General features: G+C 42.8%; 1 protein-coding gene across 4 annotated transcripts in view; it reads right to left on the minus strand.

Moving 5' to 3' along the window:
- Positions 1–18,346, minus strand: part of STAG1 (stromal antigen 1) — a 232,057-nt gene that overhangs the window by 94,050 nt on the left and 119,661 nt on the right. For all 4 annotated transcript variants that reach the window (XM_014450946.2, XM_023749568.1, XM_023749567.1 and 1 more), the window contains one exon: positions 16,296–16,419. In XM_014450946.2, the coding sequence (XP_014306432.1) occupies positions 16,296–16,419 (124 nt within the window). The remainder of the gene's footprint in view (positions 1–16,295; positions 16,420–18,346) is intronic.

Here is an 18,346-nt window from a genome sequence, read left to right on the forward strand (position 1 = left end):
AATCAATTAAAAAAATATAAAAAGAATACCTGGGTGGATGCAGCTGAGAACCTTGAACTCCAAGGTTCCCAGGAACTTGTGGGCCTGAAATTAAGGCTCATATTATCTCTTGTTAGAGGATAGTATGCCCCCTACCCCTGGCTATACGGAAGCCTCAAGTGAAGTAAGTGCCGTTAAGGACAATTCTTGTAGCTCTCCTCATGGTCTACAGCAACCTCCCCTTGCGGCCACCAGGCTAAGGTCAAATCTCAGCATGGCCCAAGTGGAAAGTAATATGTATACGAAGGGAGGAGAAGGATTATCTACAATAATAAAAGTGTAATATGCAAATCGACCAAACGGCTGAACAGCAGAAAGACTATCTGGACGAAGCCAGGGTTACGAGGGAACAGCAGGGGCAGCTGTAAGGGCCGAGGCAGCCAGGGCTGCGAGGGCCTACCCTTGCACGAATTTTGTGCATCGGGCCTCCAGTATGCTATAAGTGCTAAAGGAATGGGCCAATTTGAACCAGAAAGAACTAGGAGAATATGGTAGAGAGTAGTTGCTGAGGGTACTGGACCTGGGAGTGGGAATAAAAAACAGGAAAGTTTTTGGATCTGGGACACTCTCCCGTGACTCAGGATTTAAGGCCCTGTTAAGGGTCCCTGGAAATGGCCCAACATACTGCTGGATGGCTCTTGGAAAACGTAATGGTGTATAGTAAATGAAATAGATGCTAGAATTGTGTGCCAGACTGTGAAAAAAGGAATTCAAAGACACAGGGAAGTAAGCATGCCAGAAAGGACCTATTATATAAGCTCAGAAGACATACCAGAGGAGTATGTTTCTCAGGAGGGCCTAGAGAATACTTTGTTTACCAAGGCAAAAAGGACAAGACCTGTGATAGAGGCACAGACATTACTGAGAAGTTCCACAGTGGTTATGTTTTATAGGCTAGGGTTGACAATAGATTTTCAAACAGAATTTAGCTTCCAAGAGCCAAGAGTTGGTAAGATCACAGAACAGCAGAGAACTATTAGATGCAAGGGGGCATATTCAGGGATGGGCAAAAGTAGATTTATAGTTACAATACAAATAAATAATACAGCAAAATATGGCACATTGTTCAACACAAGTATGGTGGGGAAGAGGACATTATTCTGTTAATTCAAGACAATGCAAGCAGTGGTGCTGATAACCACTCAGTCAAAATTTAACAGTCTGTCTTCCCACTCAGGAAGGCCTCCAGAGCTTGGAGGTTGACAGATTACCACAGGTTAGACATGAAAGTTCTAGCTCTGGTTCCAGCAGTCCTTGATATTATCATTGTCACTAAAACAGTGGCAGCCCAAATGGAAAGTAGTACACTGTTACTGATCTGGCTAATCCCTTTTACTTGATCCCATCCTATATAATAAAAGCCTAATATGCTAAGTGTCCAGTCATCCAGTTGTCAGTTCAATCAAAGTGTAATATGCTAATGATATGCTAAGGCCGCTCAACCGCTCACTATGATGTGCAATGACCACCAGGGGGCAGTCAATTGGTCGACCAGTTGCTATGACGTGCACTGACCACCAGGGGGAAGACGCTCTGACTGATAGGCTAGCTTGCTGTTGGGATCTGGCCGATTGGGACTGAGAGAGACAGGCTGGACACGCCCTGGAGCCCCCTGCGGTCCCTCCCTGGCTGGCCAACCTCCCTCATCTCTCCCTGACCCCAATCGTGCACCGGTGGAGTCCTTCGGCCTGGCCTGTGCCCTTTTGCAATCCAGGACCCCTCAGGGGATGTCGGAGAGCCGGTTTCGGCCCGATCCCGCAGGACAGGCCAAGGGACCCCACTGGTGCACGAATTCATGCACTGGGCCTCTAGTTGGAGGATAAAGATCAGGAACAATTTGCATTCACACAGACTGGCCTGCAACATATTTTTACTACTAGAGGCCTGGTGCATGAACCTGTGCACTGGTGGGGGGGGGGTCTGGCTGGCCCACCCCGATGGGGGCCCATTGGGACGGGCCACTGGGGGGGAGGGGCTGCAGGTGATTGGCTGGCTGGCTCTGCCCCCGATCAGGATGTTGGAGGCCGGCTGGGGAGAGGGGCCACAGGTGGTTGGTCAGCTGGCCTCACCCCTGACCGGGGGCAGGTTGGTTGGCTGCTGCATTGTGCGTCATAGCCACTGGTTGTTCTGGTCATTCTGCCATTCTGGTCGCTGGACTTTTATATATATATAGATAGTTCTGCAGGGATACCTAAATTCCTCTACAATACGCCACCAGTGGATAGGGCTCGATCTTCAACAAGCCCAAAGCCACACAGAAATTTTAGTTACTCATTACATTAATAACATCCTGATAGCAAGGCCAACCAAAAAACATGGCTACAGTGCTGCACTTAATCACTGAAGGAATGATTAGCACTAATCCTATATAATAAAAGGGTAATATGCAAATAGACCGAACGACAGAACAACTGAACAACCAATCAAAGCGTAATATGCTAATGATATGCTAAGGCTGCTCAATCGCTTGCTACGATGTGCACTGACCAGCAGGGGGCAGGCAGTCAACTGGTCGACCAGTCACTATGACGTGCACTGACCACCAGGGGGCAGACAGTTGACCGGTCGACCAGTTGCTATGACGTGCACTGACCACCAGGGGGCAGATGCTCCAACCGGTAGGTTAGCTTGCTGCTGGGGTCTGGCCAATCAGGACTGAGCGAGATGGGCCAAACACGCCCTGGAGCCCTTCCGCAGTCCCTCCCCGGCCCGATCGTGCACTGGTGGGGTCCCTCAGCCTGGCCCTGCGCCCTCTCGTAATCCGGGACCCCTTGGGGTATGTTGGAGAGCTGGTTTCAGCCTGATCCCGTAGGCCACACCCCTTGGGAGGGCACCAGATGCAGGGCTAATGGCTGGTGAGCACTGCTGTGGCAGCTTGAGCTTCTGATAGGGACTGATTGGGCGCGAGCCCGCCGCAGGCACAATGGGGCTGGGATGAGTGGGAGCGGCAGGTAGGGGCTGAAGGCGGTGTTGGACTGGACTACGGGTTTTGGCCTGATCCCTGCATGCCACCCAGAGGGACCCCACCCATGCACAAATTTGTGCACCGGGCCTCTAGTTTCAATATAAATCCAGGTAAAGTCCAGGGCCTGGCACAGAAGGTGCAATTCCTAGGAGTCACTTGGCAGGAAGCCAAGAAAGTTTCAGAGATGATCAAACAAAAACTGTAGGCCACAGGAGCTCCCACCAATAAAGAGGAGGCCCTGCAGCTACTGGGCCTCTTTGTGTAATTAAAACAGCATGTATCTCACCTGGGTGCTCTCTTGGCCTCTTTAATCAAGGTGACCTGAAAAGTAGTCAGTTTTAAATGAGGGCCTTTGCAGCAGCAGGGCTTGGAAGCTGTTCAACAAACTGGTCCAAGCACAGCATTTGGGACCTGTTCCTCTGATGTAACTGCAGGTTTCCATCCACCCCCCACCCCCTTGCCCCCGCCAAACACTTAGAATCCGTGGCAGCAGGAAACTGCCACTGGGGTGCACTGGCTTCTTGGATTTTGGACCCACAAACTTCTATAAGCTGCTACCCAGTACATTTCTTTTGAATGACATTTCCTTGCTTGCTATTGGGCACTGGTGGAGATGGAGCACTTTATGGATGGAGTACCACACATGATACTATAATCTGTACTGCCCATTCTCACGTGGGTGATTAGGAAGTCTACCAATAAAACTGGAAAGACTCAACAGGGCTTGATCATAAAAGGGAAACAGAACATCTAAGACTGGGCCAGCCAGAATCCCAAGGGATCAGCTGGTTCCATAAGGAAAAAGCCACTTACTAGAAAGGCCCAAAGAATCCATAGGAAATGCTTTGACTTTTCCTGAGGCTACCTGGGGGCCCAGGAGTCAAACACATGTCTGCTGAAAATATGGCAGCCAGAAACATCGATGAGAGAGATTGATCAGCTGCCTGTGAAACTAAAGGCAGATGGGGTCTAATGAATGGCAGCCGTCATCGGGTCATGGGTGACCATCTTTTGACTGTGACCAGATGTGGACATTTCAACCAATGGGCCAAGCTCCAAAACGTGGTGATGGTGGTGCAGGCCACACCTATCAACATGCCTTGATACATTTTCACCAACTCATGGCTGTTGCCAATGGCACTGGTGAGGAGAATGGCAGCCAAAGATTAAACAATTAAGGTATCCTCCAGATGGGGAAAAAGCTATGGTAGCACCTTACTGCCTAGGAAGAAAAAATATGTCATTTATGTGGATACTCATGGAAAATGACTTAAAAACAACAACACATGCATGGAACTCTTGTAATTGTTGTCAATGTACTCAAGTCATCCAGAGAGGAGAATTAGGACACATTTAACCAAGGGTCTGGCAGATTTACATTGAACTTCTTACCCCCCAGCCCTGGGCACAGACGATGCCTCACTAAGCATTAACAGCTACTCAGGCTATAATATTCCTATTCTGGTCATATTTTTGGGAGACCCCATGGACTTCACTCTAAGGAACATCCTTCACTCTCCAAACAAGACAACAATGAGCACACTCTCATGGAATGTGAACTTTCCATGCACCCTATCACCCGCATGTCAATAGAGCCACTGTACAAATGAACAGCAACTAAACAAAAACTAAACAATTAAAGAAATGAACCAAGACATCCTGCTAACATATCTGTGTACCCTCATCAAACTAGGCCTGTATGGCTACTAATAAAGACTGGCATGGAAAACAAGGCATTGTGGCACATGTTGGAAAATATTGAGCTTGGATGGGATGGGAGTGGAGTTGGCAGCTGTGTGTTTAGGCTGTGCCCCATGAAATCCCAATCTAAGTATACAAATCATTCTTTTTCATTTTTCCTCTTGGAGTGTATGTCCCGAGTGGCTTGCAGTTCCAGCTGCTATAGCACCCCAGACAGTGCTCCTTGACTCTAATCAAAATGATATTTCCCTTGGGCACCTGTTTTATGGGATAGTGAACTGGTGGATGATAAAACCAAGGAACACTGGTGTGCTAGGTTCCTTCTGGTGGTGCTAGGATCATTTGGCTCTTCTCATCAGATGGATGCCATTACTGGACATGTAGAGTTTATGCAAGATGTGACCTCCCTACATAGACTGGCCAAAAAGTCTGGGTTAAGCAACAAGAGCACTGGGGGCCCACAGAGGTAGCATTAGGATTGGGACAGACAGTCTGGGTTGCAATGTCCAGGCAGCCAGTTCCACAAGTAGTAGATGAGATATCCTGGCCTCAGGAGGTTCATGGAATGAGAGGGGTGTGGGAACATTCATCTCTCCTCTTTTCATTCCTATAGAAGTTTCTATTGTGATAAAACACCCTGACAAAAATCAGGATAGCTGTAGTGAGAGGAGACAAAATAATGCTACCCAGACCTCCCTCAGATTGCCAGGTGACCCTTTTGATACAGGTCCAGATGCAGTCATTCTCTGAAGTCCCCTGCTTTAATATTACCTATAATGTGACAGAAACAACCAAAATGATTATTACTGATCTATACATAGCGGCATTTCGAACATGGAAGCTGTGTGTGTAACTTTTCTCTCTCTGCAACCATGTGGCAAAAGCAAGCTGAGATTGTATATGACAGATCTAGTCAGCATTATGAGAACAAGTCCCTGAAAGTTGTCACCTGCACCCCTCTGGGTTATATATTTTCTCTATGGACCCCAAAAATGGGTAACAAAATGTCAGCCTCCAGGGGAAGGATTTTGTTGTCCAAAGAGTTAAAGGGCTCACAGTCCAAGTGAGCAACTTCACAGACGGCTGGAAAGAACTCATTTTGCTAACACACCAGAGTGGCTCATAATACCCTCCTGGGAAGACAAACTAACCACTGGTTTCATTTTGTTGTCCAAATTCTAATACCACGTATAGGTATAGAGGGACTAGAAAAAATACTGTACAACCTGTCCTTAACCATGTAAGAACAGCTAACACTATTGCCCAGCCATCCAAGACAAACAAGACTCACTAAAATGCACCAGTCAAGGTAGTGATGGGTAATCAAATAAATCTGCTGACAGAACAAGGTGGTGTTCGTGTTATTGCCAGCATTTCTTGCTGCATATACTAATTCAGTGATGGTGAACCTATGACACGCGTGTCAGAGGTGACACGCGAACTCATTTTGGGTGACACGCATAGACAGAGACAAAAAATTGCATAATTCAAATACTTGTCTCTCGCAATGGCCAGAGTTGGGCATTACTCGAGTAATATTATTACTCACGTTACTCATGATCAATAATGCAATTCTAAAACTGGATGTAAACATGTACATAGGTGTTGCGTAGCAAAGATACATAGTGAAAACATCCAAGATACATTGTTCCAATATTGACATTAATATAAAAAGGTTAAGAATTGTACTATAAAGAGATTAATCTTTACTCATGACATTTTATTTTTACTCGAGTGACAAAATGCCCAATTCTGGAAACGGCCTCGTTATTGTCAACATGTGCCTCGGTAAGCTTCCCGTGCGTTCTGGTGCATTCGGCAAACGGACGCACTTGATCGCCATGTTCATCAGGAGACAGAAGTGGGAGGGTTAGAAGAAAAAGATATATAGTGCAACAGTGCTCGACGAGACATTCTGCGTGTCGGATAATTGATTACAGCACCATATATACGTTGGTTACACATGCTATCTTTGAATTGTTTTGCACCAGGAGTCAGTGCAACAACACTGCAAAAAGTTAATAGGTAAGAAACCTATCAACCTTTTATAAAAAACGCCGTGACTTATATTTACTTATTTTTGCAGCCTTGTGATGGAGAATCAAAAAAATAAAAAAGCAAGATTGAATGATAGAGGAAGTAGAAGTAGCAAGTAGCTGACCCTTTCAAGACATAAGGACCGAGATGTACGGGATTGTCAACAGAAACAACAGATCATTGTGCATACTGTGTAATGAAATGGTAGTAAGCAGAACATGGAATGTAAAGAGACATTTTGAAACTAATCATTGTCAGCTCTTGAAAAAAAGTATCGATGAAAGGAAGGAATACATTTCTAGGCAGCTACACCTCTATAAAAGCCAATCAAATTCCATCATTAAATTTGTAAGATGCTCTACAAATTTAACATCATCAAGTTACTATATTGCTCACTCCATAGCTCAGCATGGAAAAACCCTCAGTGACGGAGAATTTATTAAGGAAACATTTCTAAGATGTGCACCAGCTCTATTTCACGATATGAAAAATAAAGATGATATTAAAAGAATTTCTGAGTTACCACTCAATAGAAGTACTATCAAAGACAGAATAATAGATCTTAACAAAAACGTACATCATCAATTAAAAAAAGACTTAAATAGTTGTAAATATTTTTCGATTTCTCTTGATGAAACGACTGATGTCACATCAAATGCTCGGTTGGCCATTATTGCTAGATATTCTGATGGTCTCACAATGAGAGAAGAGTTGATAAAGTTAGAATCAGTGCCAATAAGTACATCAGGAAACTAAATATGTAAGGTTGTTATAAAAACATTCAGTGACCTAAACATTGGTATCTCTAAAATTGTGTCAGTCACAACAGATGGGGCACCAAATATGGTGGGAAAAAATGTGGGATTCCTGAAATTGTTTATGGAAGCTATTAGACATCCACTTGTACCTTTTCATTGCATTATCCATCAGGAGGTGTTGTGTGCCAAATCGGGATTCTCAGAATTGAATGATCTAATGTCAGTTGTAACAAAAATTGTGAATTTTATAGCTTCTCGACCCCTTCACAAGTGAGAATTTTCTGCACTTTTACAGGAAGTTGATTCAACCTACAGTGGACTACTGATGTTCAATAATGTGAGATGGCTGAGTCGAGGTAAAGTACTTGAGCGATTTGTGGAATGCTTTGAAGAAATTATGGTATTTATTGAGAATAAGGATCTGGCAAACTTTCCTCAGATCAATGATCATAAGTGGGACAGCAATTTGATGTTTTTTACAGATCTCTCTGTTCATATGAATGAACTGAACTTAAAATTTCAAGGTTTTGGCTAAAGTACTGACGTTATGTTTGGATACATCAAATCTTTTGAAAGTAAACTTAAAATTTTCAAGCGAGATATTGAAACTAAAACTTGTAAGTATTTTCCTCGGATAAAAAAGTATTTTGAGAAGGCCACTACAAGTGTAATGGAGTCCATACTTATGTACCAGATTATAGTAAACTCGTTATTTGAACAGTTCAGCAAAAGATTCGACCAACTTAGAAGCCTAGAACAGACCATTAAAATAATTAAGTATCCGGATGTAGTTGTTTACAGTACTTTGGAATTAAAGGATTTCCAATGGATGCAAATTGACGATTTAGAGGTGCAACTTGCAGATTTTCAAGGTAGCATTTGGACTCATGTGTTTGTTGACTTAAGGTCGAAACTTGAAAATCTGGAACGAAATCGTTTGAATAATGAAGAAGTGTGCAACTACGAACAAGAAATTTTGAGTGCTTGGAACAGAGTACCTGACACTTTTAGCAACACAAAAAATCTAGCGATGGCTTTGCTAACAATTTTTTCATCAACATATTTTTGTGAGACTTTGTTCTCAGCATTAAATAATATTAAAACGAACAAAAGAAACCGGCTAACAGATGAAGTTAGTGGCGCTTGCTTGGCCTTGAAGTGCACCAAGTATGAACCTGCAATCGAAGAATTAGCAGACCAACTTCAGCACCAAAAAAGTCACTAATTTCTAGTTTTCATACCATTTGATTATCAGTTTTTATTATTTTTTCTTAAATGTACATTGTTTTTCTTCATTTTATACATATTTTTTGGTTGATTTTTCTTTGTTAAATGGCATTTAAATATATAAAATAAATATCAAAAATATAAATCTTTTTTTACTATGGTTGCAAATATAAAAAAAAAAATTATGAATATTTCTCTATGTGACACGGCACCAGAGTTAAGTTAGGGTTTTTCAAAATTTTGACACGCCGAGCTCAAAAGGTTCGCCATCACTGTACTAGTACATTAACAATTCGAGGAACTTCAAAAACTGAGCTGGTGAAAAAACTGAGCTGGTGAATATCTATGCTTAGGTGGGATGGTTATCAGCTTACTTTTTGACCTTTAGATGGCTTAATCCAGGCATTTGGGGTGCTTGGCAAACACCATCTTCCAGGGAAGCCTGATCTTCCTCCTAGATCTGGTTCTTGTATTACCCTTGTAAAGTGCTGCCTCCAAATGACAGAAAAGCTCTATGAGCAATCCATGTCCATATAGGTCAGTGGTTCTCAACCTTCCTAATGCCGCGACCCTTTAATACAGTTCCTCATGTTGTGGTGACCCCCAATTTCATTGTTACAAATTGAACATAATTAAAGCATAATGATTAATCACAAAAACAATATGTAATTATATATGTGTTTTCCGATGGTCTTAGGTGACCCCTGTGAAAGGGTCGTTCAACCCCCAAAGGGGTCACGACCCACAGGTTGAGAACCGCTGATATAGGTTGTCCAGGGCCCAGGTAGACACAATTCCACCTCCAAGTTTGAGGTGGATATGGTCCCGCAGGATTTGATATACTTTATCTGCCATTCAGTGGCTAAGCAAGAGTGGGGAGTGGAATGTTGACAGTCTCCTGCATGAAGTCTTTTGATCCCCCTCCCCCACCCCCCTGATTGCTTAAGAATAGGCCTTGGGCCTGGAGCACTCTCTTATCAAGAGATAAGAGTCCTCACAGCCCGTGCTGGGTTTATCACTTTGTGTGGTAATACCTTTCCTGTTTCAGACTCAATATTTGTTCTTTTGTTCTGCTTAAGGCTGTGTGTCATGGCATCTGGCCAACACCACTAATAAATCTGTCCCCGAGGGAAGGCTGCCCTGAGTTGACTCCTGGGAGGGACAGTTGGCCATGGTGCTTTGCCCCTTCTCTATGTGAGTAAAGCACTGTTCCATCCAGTGCTTCACTGTGTTGTGTTTTCCTTGGCAGTCCCAAAGTCAAGGTGCAAAAGTGCTGGAATTTCTACTTCTGGTGACAGGCAACAGATGTCATTTACTTAACATATACAGAGCTAGAAAGGTTTTGGTGAACTTAAGAGAAACAGAATCTGAAATGATTCAAAACAAATAAGAGGACTAACTGAAAATAGATGCCACCCAAGCACTAAAAGATTTTGATATGAGAAATCAAGCATATGCAAGAAGGCAGCAGAAAAATTTTACACAAGTTAAAAATAAAAACAGTACAGAGCAGTACTGACAAAATGGAAAGGATAGAGAAAGGCAACCTAGTGTCATGAGCATAAATGCAAAAAACGACTAAGATATTTAGTCCAGAACACAGAGATTACTTTAGCTGTATATAAATTAGATTTATTCCATGTCAGATGAAATAGTGACAGAACTAAAACAATTGGGTAGAAATTTAGAAGTAAATTTTGGTCAACAGAAAGATAATCTCTAATAACTCCTTTACTTGTTAGATAGTGTCTTTCCATTGATTAAAACATATACTATAAAACTTACGGCAATATTTAAAAGAAGTTTGTCTTATTTAGATGGTAGGCTGGGTTATAATCTCAAAAATTCTAAAATGAAGACAGAAGGGATATCAAACTATTACATGTACACTTAAAACTAATACAATATTATATGTCAATTTTATCTCAATAAAACTGGAAAAAATGCAACTGATATTTAAAATGTATTCTTAAAAAAGAGACAGTCCCTTCTGGGTAGCTCAGATTGTTAGAGCGTCATCGCCATATGCCAACATTGCAGATTCAACCCCTGGTCAGGGCACATATGATAAAGAACTAATGAATGCATAAATAAATGGAACAATAAATTGATGTTTCTCTCTCTCTCCCCCTTCCTCTTTTTCTTTCTAAAATAAAGACTAAATAAGTAAAAAATTAAACCTTGGCCAGTGTGGCTCAGTTGTTTGAGCGTCATCCCATGGACTGAGAGGCCTCCAGTTAGATTCCAGGTCAGCACACATGCTGGTCAAGGCACATGCTGGTGTTTCTGGCTGGATCCCCAATAGAGGGTATGAAGGAGGCAGCCAATGGAAATTCCTCTCTCTCCCTTCATCTCTAAACCCCCCCCCCCCCTACAAAAACATATTTTAAAAAAAGGACAAAAAAAGGACAAGTTTTATTAGCTCATTTGAAAAGGCACAGGATGAGTCTGAATGCAGAAGCCATATTATACAGAATGAGCAGTTTCAACCATACTAAAAGTAGAGAAACAAATGACTATACTTACAGAAAAAAAAAAGTACAAGGAAAATAAAGTGGGAATGGTAAAAAGAAAAGTTTGGAAGGCATTATTTAATACTAACGCCAAGTCTAAATAACGTAATTGGAAGTTGTAGAAGGTTATAAAGTCATTCTACTAAAAACAGTACTCCTTACGTGATTTTATCAACACCATACAAGAGAAACCCACCTTTTCCTTTATCTGGACAGAGGATTTCTAAAAACAAATGCAGTTTACTGATTTTAAAATGATAGTTTTTTGTCTTTTGATAAATCATATCAAATCAGTATTATTCCCAGAATTTGTGGTCACACATAAGTTCTGTTAAAACTGGTGATTGTTACTTAAATTCAGTAGGATACTCTATAAGAGAGGTAAGAGAGAAGGAAAACTGGTATGATGGTGGTAAGGAATAAAATACAGGACTTTAGACAAAGAAAACACAGAGTCAAGCTTAGAATTTACTAGTGAAGAGAAAAGCAACTGCTAGGGAAGATAAATATTCAGGAAAAAAATTCACTATGTGCCAACAAAATTTTCCTTCAAATGAGGTAGGGGAGAAGAACCCCTTTTAAAATCCATTAAAAATTAGCAATTTTGAAGCTGAGCAATCAACTTGTGAGGATCTTCACACATTGAACTCTCTTACAGCAAAAATGGCCTGCAAAACTTCCTTGGGCCCTGACCGGTTTGGCTCAGTGGATAGAGCATCAGCCTGCTGATTGAAGGGTCCCAGGTTCGATTCCAGTCAAGGGCACGTACCTTGGTTGCAGGCACACCCCCGGGGGGGGGGGGGGGGAGTGCGTGTGTGCAGGAGGCAGCTGATTGATGTTTCTCTCTCATTGATGTTTCTAGCTCTCTATCCCTCTCCCTTCCTCTCTGTAAAAAAATCAATAAAATATATTTAAAAAAAACTTCCTTGGGACCTTTTATTATAATTTATATAATTTTGTGGTTTTCAAAATATCTTTGATAATAGTTACCACATGCTATTTAAAAAATAAATCACTGGGGAGAACCAAGATGGTGGTGTAGGTAAATGCCACTCGCTGCCTCCCACAACCACATAAAAATTACAAGTAAAATACAGAACAACCATCATTCAGAACAGCCTGAAATCTGGCTGACTGGAAGTCCTACAACTACAGAAGTAAAGAAGAAAACACACTGAGACTGGTAGGAGGGGTGGAATGTTTTGAACCTGGTGTTTTTGTTATTGGGCGGGATATCTCCAAGGCCTCTCGGGAGAAGCAGGGGGTCCCAGCCTCACACCAGGCCAGGGTTCCAGAGCTGGGAAGAGAAATCCCCGTAACTTGGGGCTGTAAAAACCAGTGGGGATTGTGGCTGAGTGAAATGGAAGCTGCTGAAGTCCCTTGCTGATTCTGGGGAAGATAGCTGTCATGTGATAAGTTGCCTTACGGAGAGACATGGTTGGCAAGGAAAGGAAGTTTGCCAACAGCCAGCAAGGACCTGAGGCAGAATCTGACCCTTTCAAGCTTGAAAATGACTGCAACCCTGGCCAACACCTTGACTGTAGACTTGTTACAAACCTCGAGCCAGGGTCACACAGCTAAGCTGTGCCCACATTCCTAATCAACACTGTCAGAAAGTAAATGTTTGTTGTTTTTTAAATCCTCAACAAGTTGATAATAGTAAGATAGAGAGACGCTTACTATATTACCAAATTAGCCTTAAAAATCTAAGAATATAATTGCATTAAAAATAAAATGTCTTCCAATAGCTGTGATAACTTTTAACAATTCAAAAAATCTATAATAATAAAAGAATAATATGCAAATCGACTGAACAACCGAACAGCAGAACGACCGTCTAAACAACCACGCTATGACACGCACTGGTGCCAGGCGGGTGCGATGCGTTTGGTTGGGGGGCCCCGCCATTACTCCACAATCGCCCCACAGAGGGAAGCCCAGGCCACCCTCTGAGGGACAATCGATTGGGGGGGGGGGGGGGGAGTCTCCACGAATGATCATCCCAAAGGGGCAGGCCCAGGCCACCAGCTGGCTGGGTGATCTATCGGAAGGGGTGGGGGGGCGCGCGCTCCGAAATCGCCCCAAAGAGGGAGGCCCAGGCCACTCCCTGAGCAGTGACCGATCACAAAGCCCTGGCTGGGTGGGCAGGGCCTCCCTCTGCTGGGCAATCGCTAGTCCCAGCGGTACTGCAGTGTGTGGGCAGGGCCTCCCTCTGCAGGGCGATCGATCTGGGGGCCCCCCACGATCAATCACCCCACAGAGGGAGGCCCAGGCCACTGGTCAGCGACACTGTGGTGGGTGTGCAGGGCCGGCCAGCAACTGCCCCGCAGAGGGAGGCCCAGGCCAGCCAAGCGATCGCACCCCATGCCTGTCACCTGCAGAGGGAGGCGACTGGTGGTGGTGGTGGGGGGGGCAGCGCTGCACAGATGGCAAGCAGTGGCAGCAGTGGGGGCGGGGCCAGCTGCCAGCAGCCAGGGGAAGGAAAGCTCTGATAGGCTCTGATTGCCGGCCAGGCCTAGGGACCCTAGATGAGGGATCCCGGGTGCGAGAGGGCTCTGGTTGGGTGAGGGAAACCCCCCTCCCCCATGCACAAATTTCGTGCACCAGGCCTCTAGTGGAATATAACTTAGTAGGCAGTTAGACACACATGAACAGATAGGCCAGGTACAGAAGGTCACCAGGGTGGAAAGCCCTAGGTGCCTAGCAACAGGCAAAACTGGGAAAACAAGGACCTCACCCCTAGGGTAACCTTTCTTCCTCTAGAACAGCGGTTCTCAACCTGTGGGTCGAGACCCCTTTGGCAGTTGAACTACCCTTTCACAGGGGTCGCCTAAGACCATCCTGCATATCAGATATTTACATTACGATTCATAACAGTAGCAACATTACATTTATGAAGTAGCAACGAAAATAATTTTATGGTTGGATCACAACATGAGGAACTGTATTTAAAGGGCCAGAAGGTTGAGAACCACTGCTCTAGAATATTGCTGGTGATGCAGTTTAGACCATGTGACCTTTCATATTGTTAGTCAAGTGGTTGGGACACTCCCTGACCTTTCCTCCCCTGGCATGTGGCTATTCACACAATAGACCCCCCTGGAGGAGAAACAAGGGCCAGAGTGCCCTCAAGTGAATCCCATTTAAACCCTTGCATGCCCACTCCCTTCAGCATTAACCCACCCCTAGGGATAACATTTAAGCCGCAGTTGTGTTTCAGCTCAAGGCCCAGAAAAGGAGCCAAACCAGACAAGTGACACCAGGCTGACATCAGGACCAGATGCATGGACTAATAACCCTTTGCCCCGGCACTGACCAATCAGTAGAGACCACCACCCTGAAAGGAAACACCTGGAAAGCTGATGAATATTCTACTGGGATCCTTCCCTAAGACCTCCAGATAAATAATCTCAAGACAGAGGATCAAGTAAGGCTCTCCCTCCAGGGAGAACACCAAAGCCTCCCCAATTCCCTCTTTCACCCCCTTCCCCGCCCCCCCCCCCAGGTGTTTTACCTTTATCTTTCTCTCTCCTAAGCTCCAAGGGCCCTTCTTTTGTCTCTGTAACTTGTTTCCTGAGCCCATTTATTTTACCGCCCACTTCTTGTACCTCTGTGACTTTCTAAATAAACTTTCTCTTGCCCTGGCTGATGTGGCTCAGTTGGTTGGAATATTGTCGACCCTATTCACCTAAAAGGTTGCGGGTTTGATTCCCTGTCAGGGCATATACCTAGGTTGTGGAGGCACACACAGGAGGCAACCTATCGATTTTTCTCTCTTACATCAATGTCTGTCTGCCTCTCTTTCTCTTCATTCCCCTCTAAAATCAGTAAAACACATTTGCTCAGGTAAGGATTAAAAAAATACATATAAATAAATTTTCTCTTATAGTTTGAGTCTTGGCTGGAACTCTTTCTTAGCCAAAACTCAAGTACTGAGGTTGCTGAACTGAGGTCCGGTCTGACTCCATCAGTCTAACACCTGGTGCCGTTGTCACTGCCAGCATAACAATTTAAAGTAAATGGCAACATTTCTATATTTGTGAACATCTGGTAATTCGAGTTATAGAATGTCCAGTCATTCGTTACAAAAATTCTAATTATTTATCACCCCACTTGATTATTTTGAAGATTACTTATCCAGGACTCAATAACGTGGGGTTCCTTCTAAAGTCAGAGCCTTTTCTAATAGAAATACATTTTCAGATCAAATATCTTAGAATCCAAAAAAATCTATTCAACTCTGAGAAGACACTCTAGTGCAGGGGTGGGCAAACTTTTTGACTCGAGGGCCACAATGGGTTCTTAAACTGGACCGGAGGGGCGGAACAAAAGCATGGATGGAGTGTTTGTGTGAACTAATATAAATTCAAAGTAAACATCATTACATAAAAGGATACGGTCTTTTTTTTTTTTAGTTTTATTCATTTCAAACGGGCCGGATCCGGCCCGCGGGCCGTAGTTTGCCCACGGCTGCTCTAGTGTGACATGAGCCTAAAAAATTTAAAACCAGAAAGCTTATTTAGTTCTTATATTTTAAGGAAAACAAGGAATTTCTTTTGATTCCAAATTAGAAAAAGATTATAATTAGCTTATTGGGATAATATATTCTCTTAAAATTTTATATGTAACAGACTGTAAAATTAAAAACATATACATATTTATTGATTTCAGAGAGGAAGGGCGAGAGATAGAAACATCAATGATGAGAGAGAAACACTGATCAGTTGCCTCCTGCAAGCCCCACACCGGGAATTGAGCATGCAACCCCTTGCAACCTGGGCATGAGCCCTGACCTGGAATTGAACCATGACCTCCTGCTTCATAGGTTGACGGTCAACAAATGATCCATGCTGGCTGGGCTCACTTTTGGTTTTAGACAGCATTACAACTAAGTAAGAAGGGTTTTCATACATGGGCTGATGTCTCAAATTTTATCATAGCCATGAAGTGAATAGTTATTTTGCTGTATCATCTTAGATTTCCACACTATTATAAATATTGTCTAGTAATAAGACAAACATACCTTCTATCAAAGCCTGGAACAGAGAAACTTACCCTGTCATGAAGAGTCCAACCAACATATTTTAGGTAACTGTCATTTAGGAAAGCATCACTATACATTTTCATCCATACTCCAATTTCTTCAATACAAATGGCTCTAATCTCAGCAATAGCATCACTAGAGAAGGAAAAAAGAAACAAAAACCTGAATAATATAAAAAGCCAGAACATACTCCATACTCATTTTTAGCAAGCAATAAATATTAACATTCATAATACTGTATTTAACATCTGCAGGCCTCCAACTTGAGTATCTTTTATTCTTTAATATGGCTCCTGTAGAATAAAAACTACCAATACCAAACTAGAAAATAATGCTTCTGGAAATCATCTTATTTCAGTTCATATATCCATTGAACTAGGCCAGTGGTCGGCAAACCGCGGCTCGCAAGCCACATGCGGCTCTTTGGCCCCTTGAGTGTGGCTCTTCCACAAAATACCACGTGCAGGCGTGCACGTACAGTACGACTGAAACTCGTGGCCCATGTGCAGAAGTCAGTATTTTGTGGAAGAGCCACACTCAAGGGGCCAAAGAGCCGCATGTGGCTCGTGAGCTGCAGTTTGCCGAGCTGCAGTTTGCCGACCACTGAACTAGGCTATTGGAGTTTTCTGAAAGACTCCAATTATGAAGTCAACAAACATGTTAAAATCTTCTGAGGAAATCAGAGTACCAACATCCAAATACAGAATAATGTAGAACTCAAAAAATTGTTGCTCTAAGTAGCTGTGAATCTTTCTAAACTGGCACACATGTAATAAATTAAATGAAAGCGATTTTTATGACAAAGACACAAACTAATATATCTATTAGGCAAAATTGCAGAAGGAAATGTTATTTGAAAATGTATGATATTTTGCAAAACCCAAAACCTTAATGTAATTGCACAGGACAGAATTTACATTTAGTCACAATAGAAACAACCTTGGTGACTACACTTTGAAGTGGTGATGGAACCAACCCCAAAAGTCAGGTTTCTAGGCTCCATGCCCAGATGGCTTCACCTCACTATAAGCATCCAATATGATATCCTGAAATTTTCCTACTCTCAAATCTGTGAATCATGAGCAAATACAATGTTACTATATTTACCTAATCTTTCAACAGGTTATTAGCTTCTGGCTAAAAAAAAAAAAAAAAAAAAAAAAAAAAAATCATACTAAATACAATAACGTGAATCCCAACTTTCTTTTGTAGATTGAGCATCAAAGTAAATTTAAGATAATTTTAAGTTATCCAATTAATATAAAGCAATCATCTATCAATTAATTAATTTGGCAATAATTTAGCTGAAATTTTAATATTAACTAAGGAGCTTTTCTTAGTTGCTGTTTTTGTGACAAAATGAGTATTGGCATTCTAATATTTCATTCTCTGCTCTAATTAATCTCAGTTACTTTTAAGTCACTCCTTAAAAATAAAAATGTGAGAAACTTTCTCTTTCAAAGCTACACTACCAATCACAATCTTTAGTTTTCCTGTATTTGTTTTGTTGTTAATACCTTTTCTTCATGGAGAGATTCTATAGCATAGAGGCTAATGGTACAGGCTCTGGAGCAAGACATCCTGAGTTCAAATCCTGGCTCTGCTATTTACTAGCTGTGTGGCTTTAGGTAAGTTACATCCTCTTTCTTAGATTTCATCATCTGTAAAATAGGGATAATAACTGTACTTGGAGCTCACAGAGTTATTGTGAGAATTAAATCACTAATAAAAGTAACATTTAGAACTGTGCCTGGCACCTACTAAACCTTCCATAACTGTTTACTATTATAATTTTTAAGTGCCATCAACCTAGTCATTTATAGACAACTAGAGGCCCGGTGCACGAATTTGTGCATGGGTGGTGTCCAGCAGGCCCGCCCTGATCGGGGCCAATCAGGCAGGCCGGCCATGGGAAGGGGCCGTGGGAGGTTGGCCAGCTGGCCCCGCCCCTGATCAGGGTGAGTGGGACAATCAGGGGTGGGGCCAGCCAGGGGAGGGGCCGTGGGCAGTTGGTGGGCCCGCCCCGCCCCCTGATCGAAGGGACAATTTGCATATTAGCCTT

This window comes from Myotis lucifugus, unplaced genomic scaffold (assembly GCF_000147115.1).
Source record: "Myotis lucifugus unplaced genomic scaffold, Myoluc2.0 scaffold_8, whole genome shotgun sequence".
NCBI lineage: Eukaryota > Metazoa > Chordata > Mammalia > Chiroptera > Vespertilionidae > Myotis > Myotis lucifugus.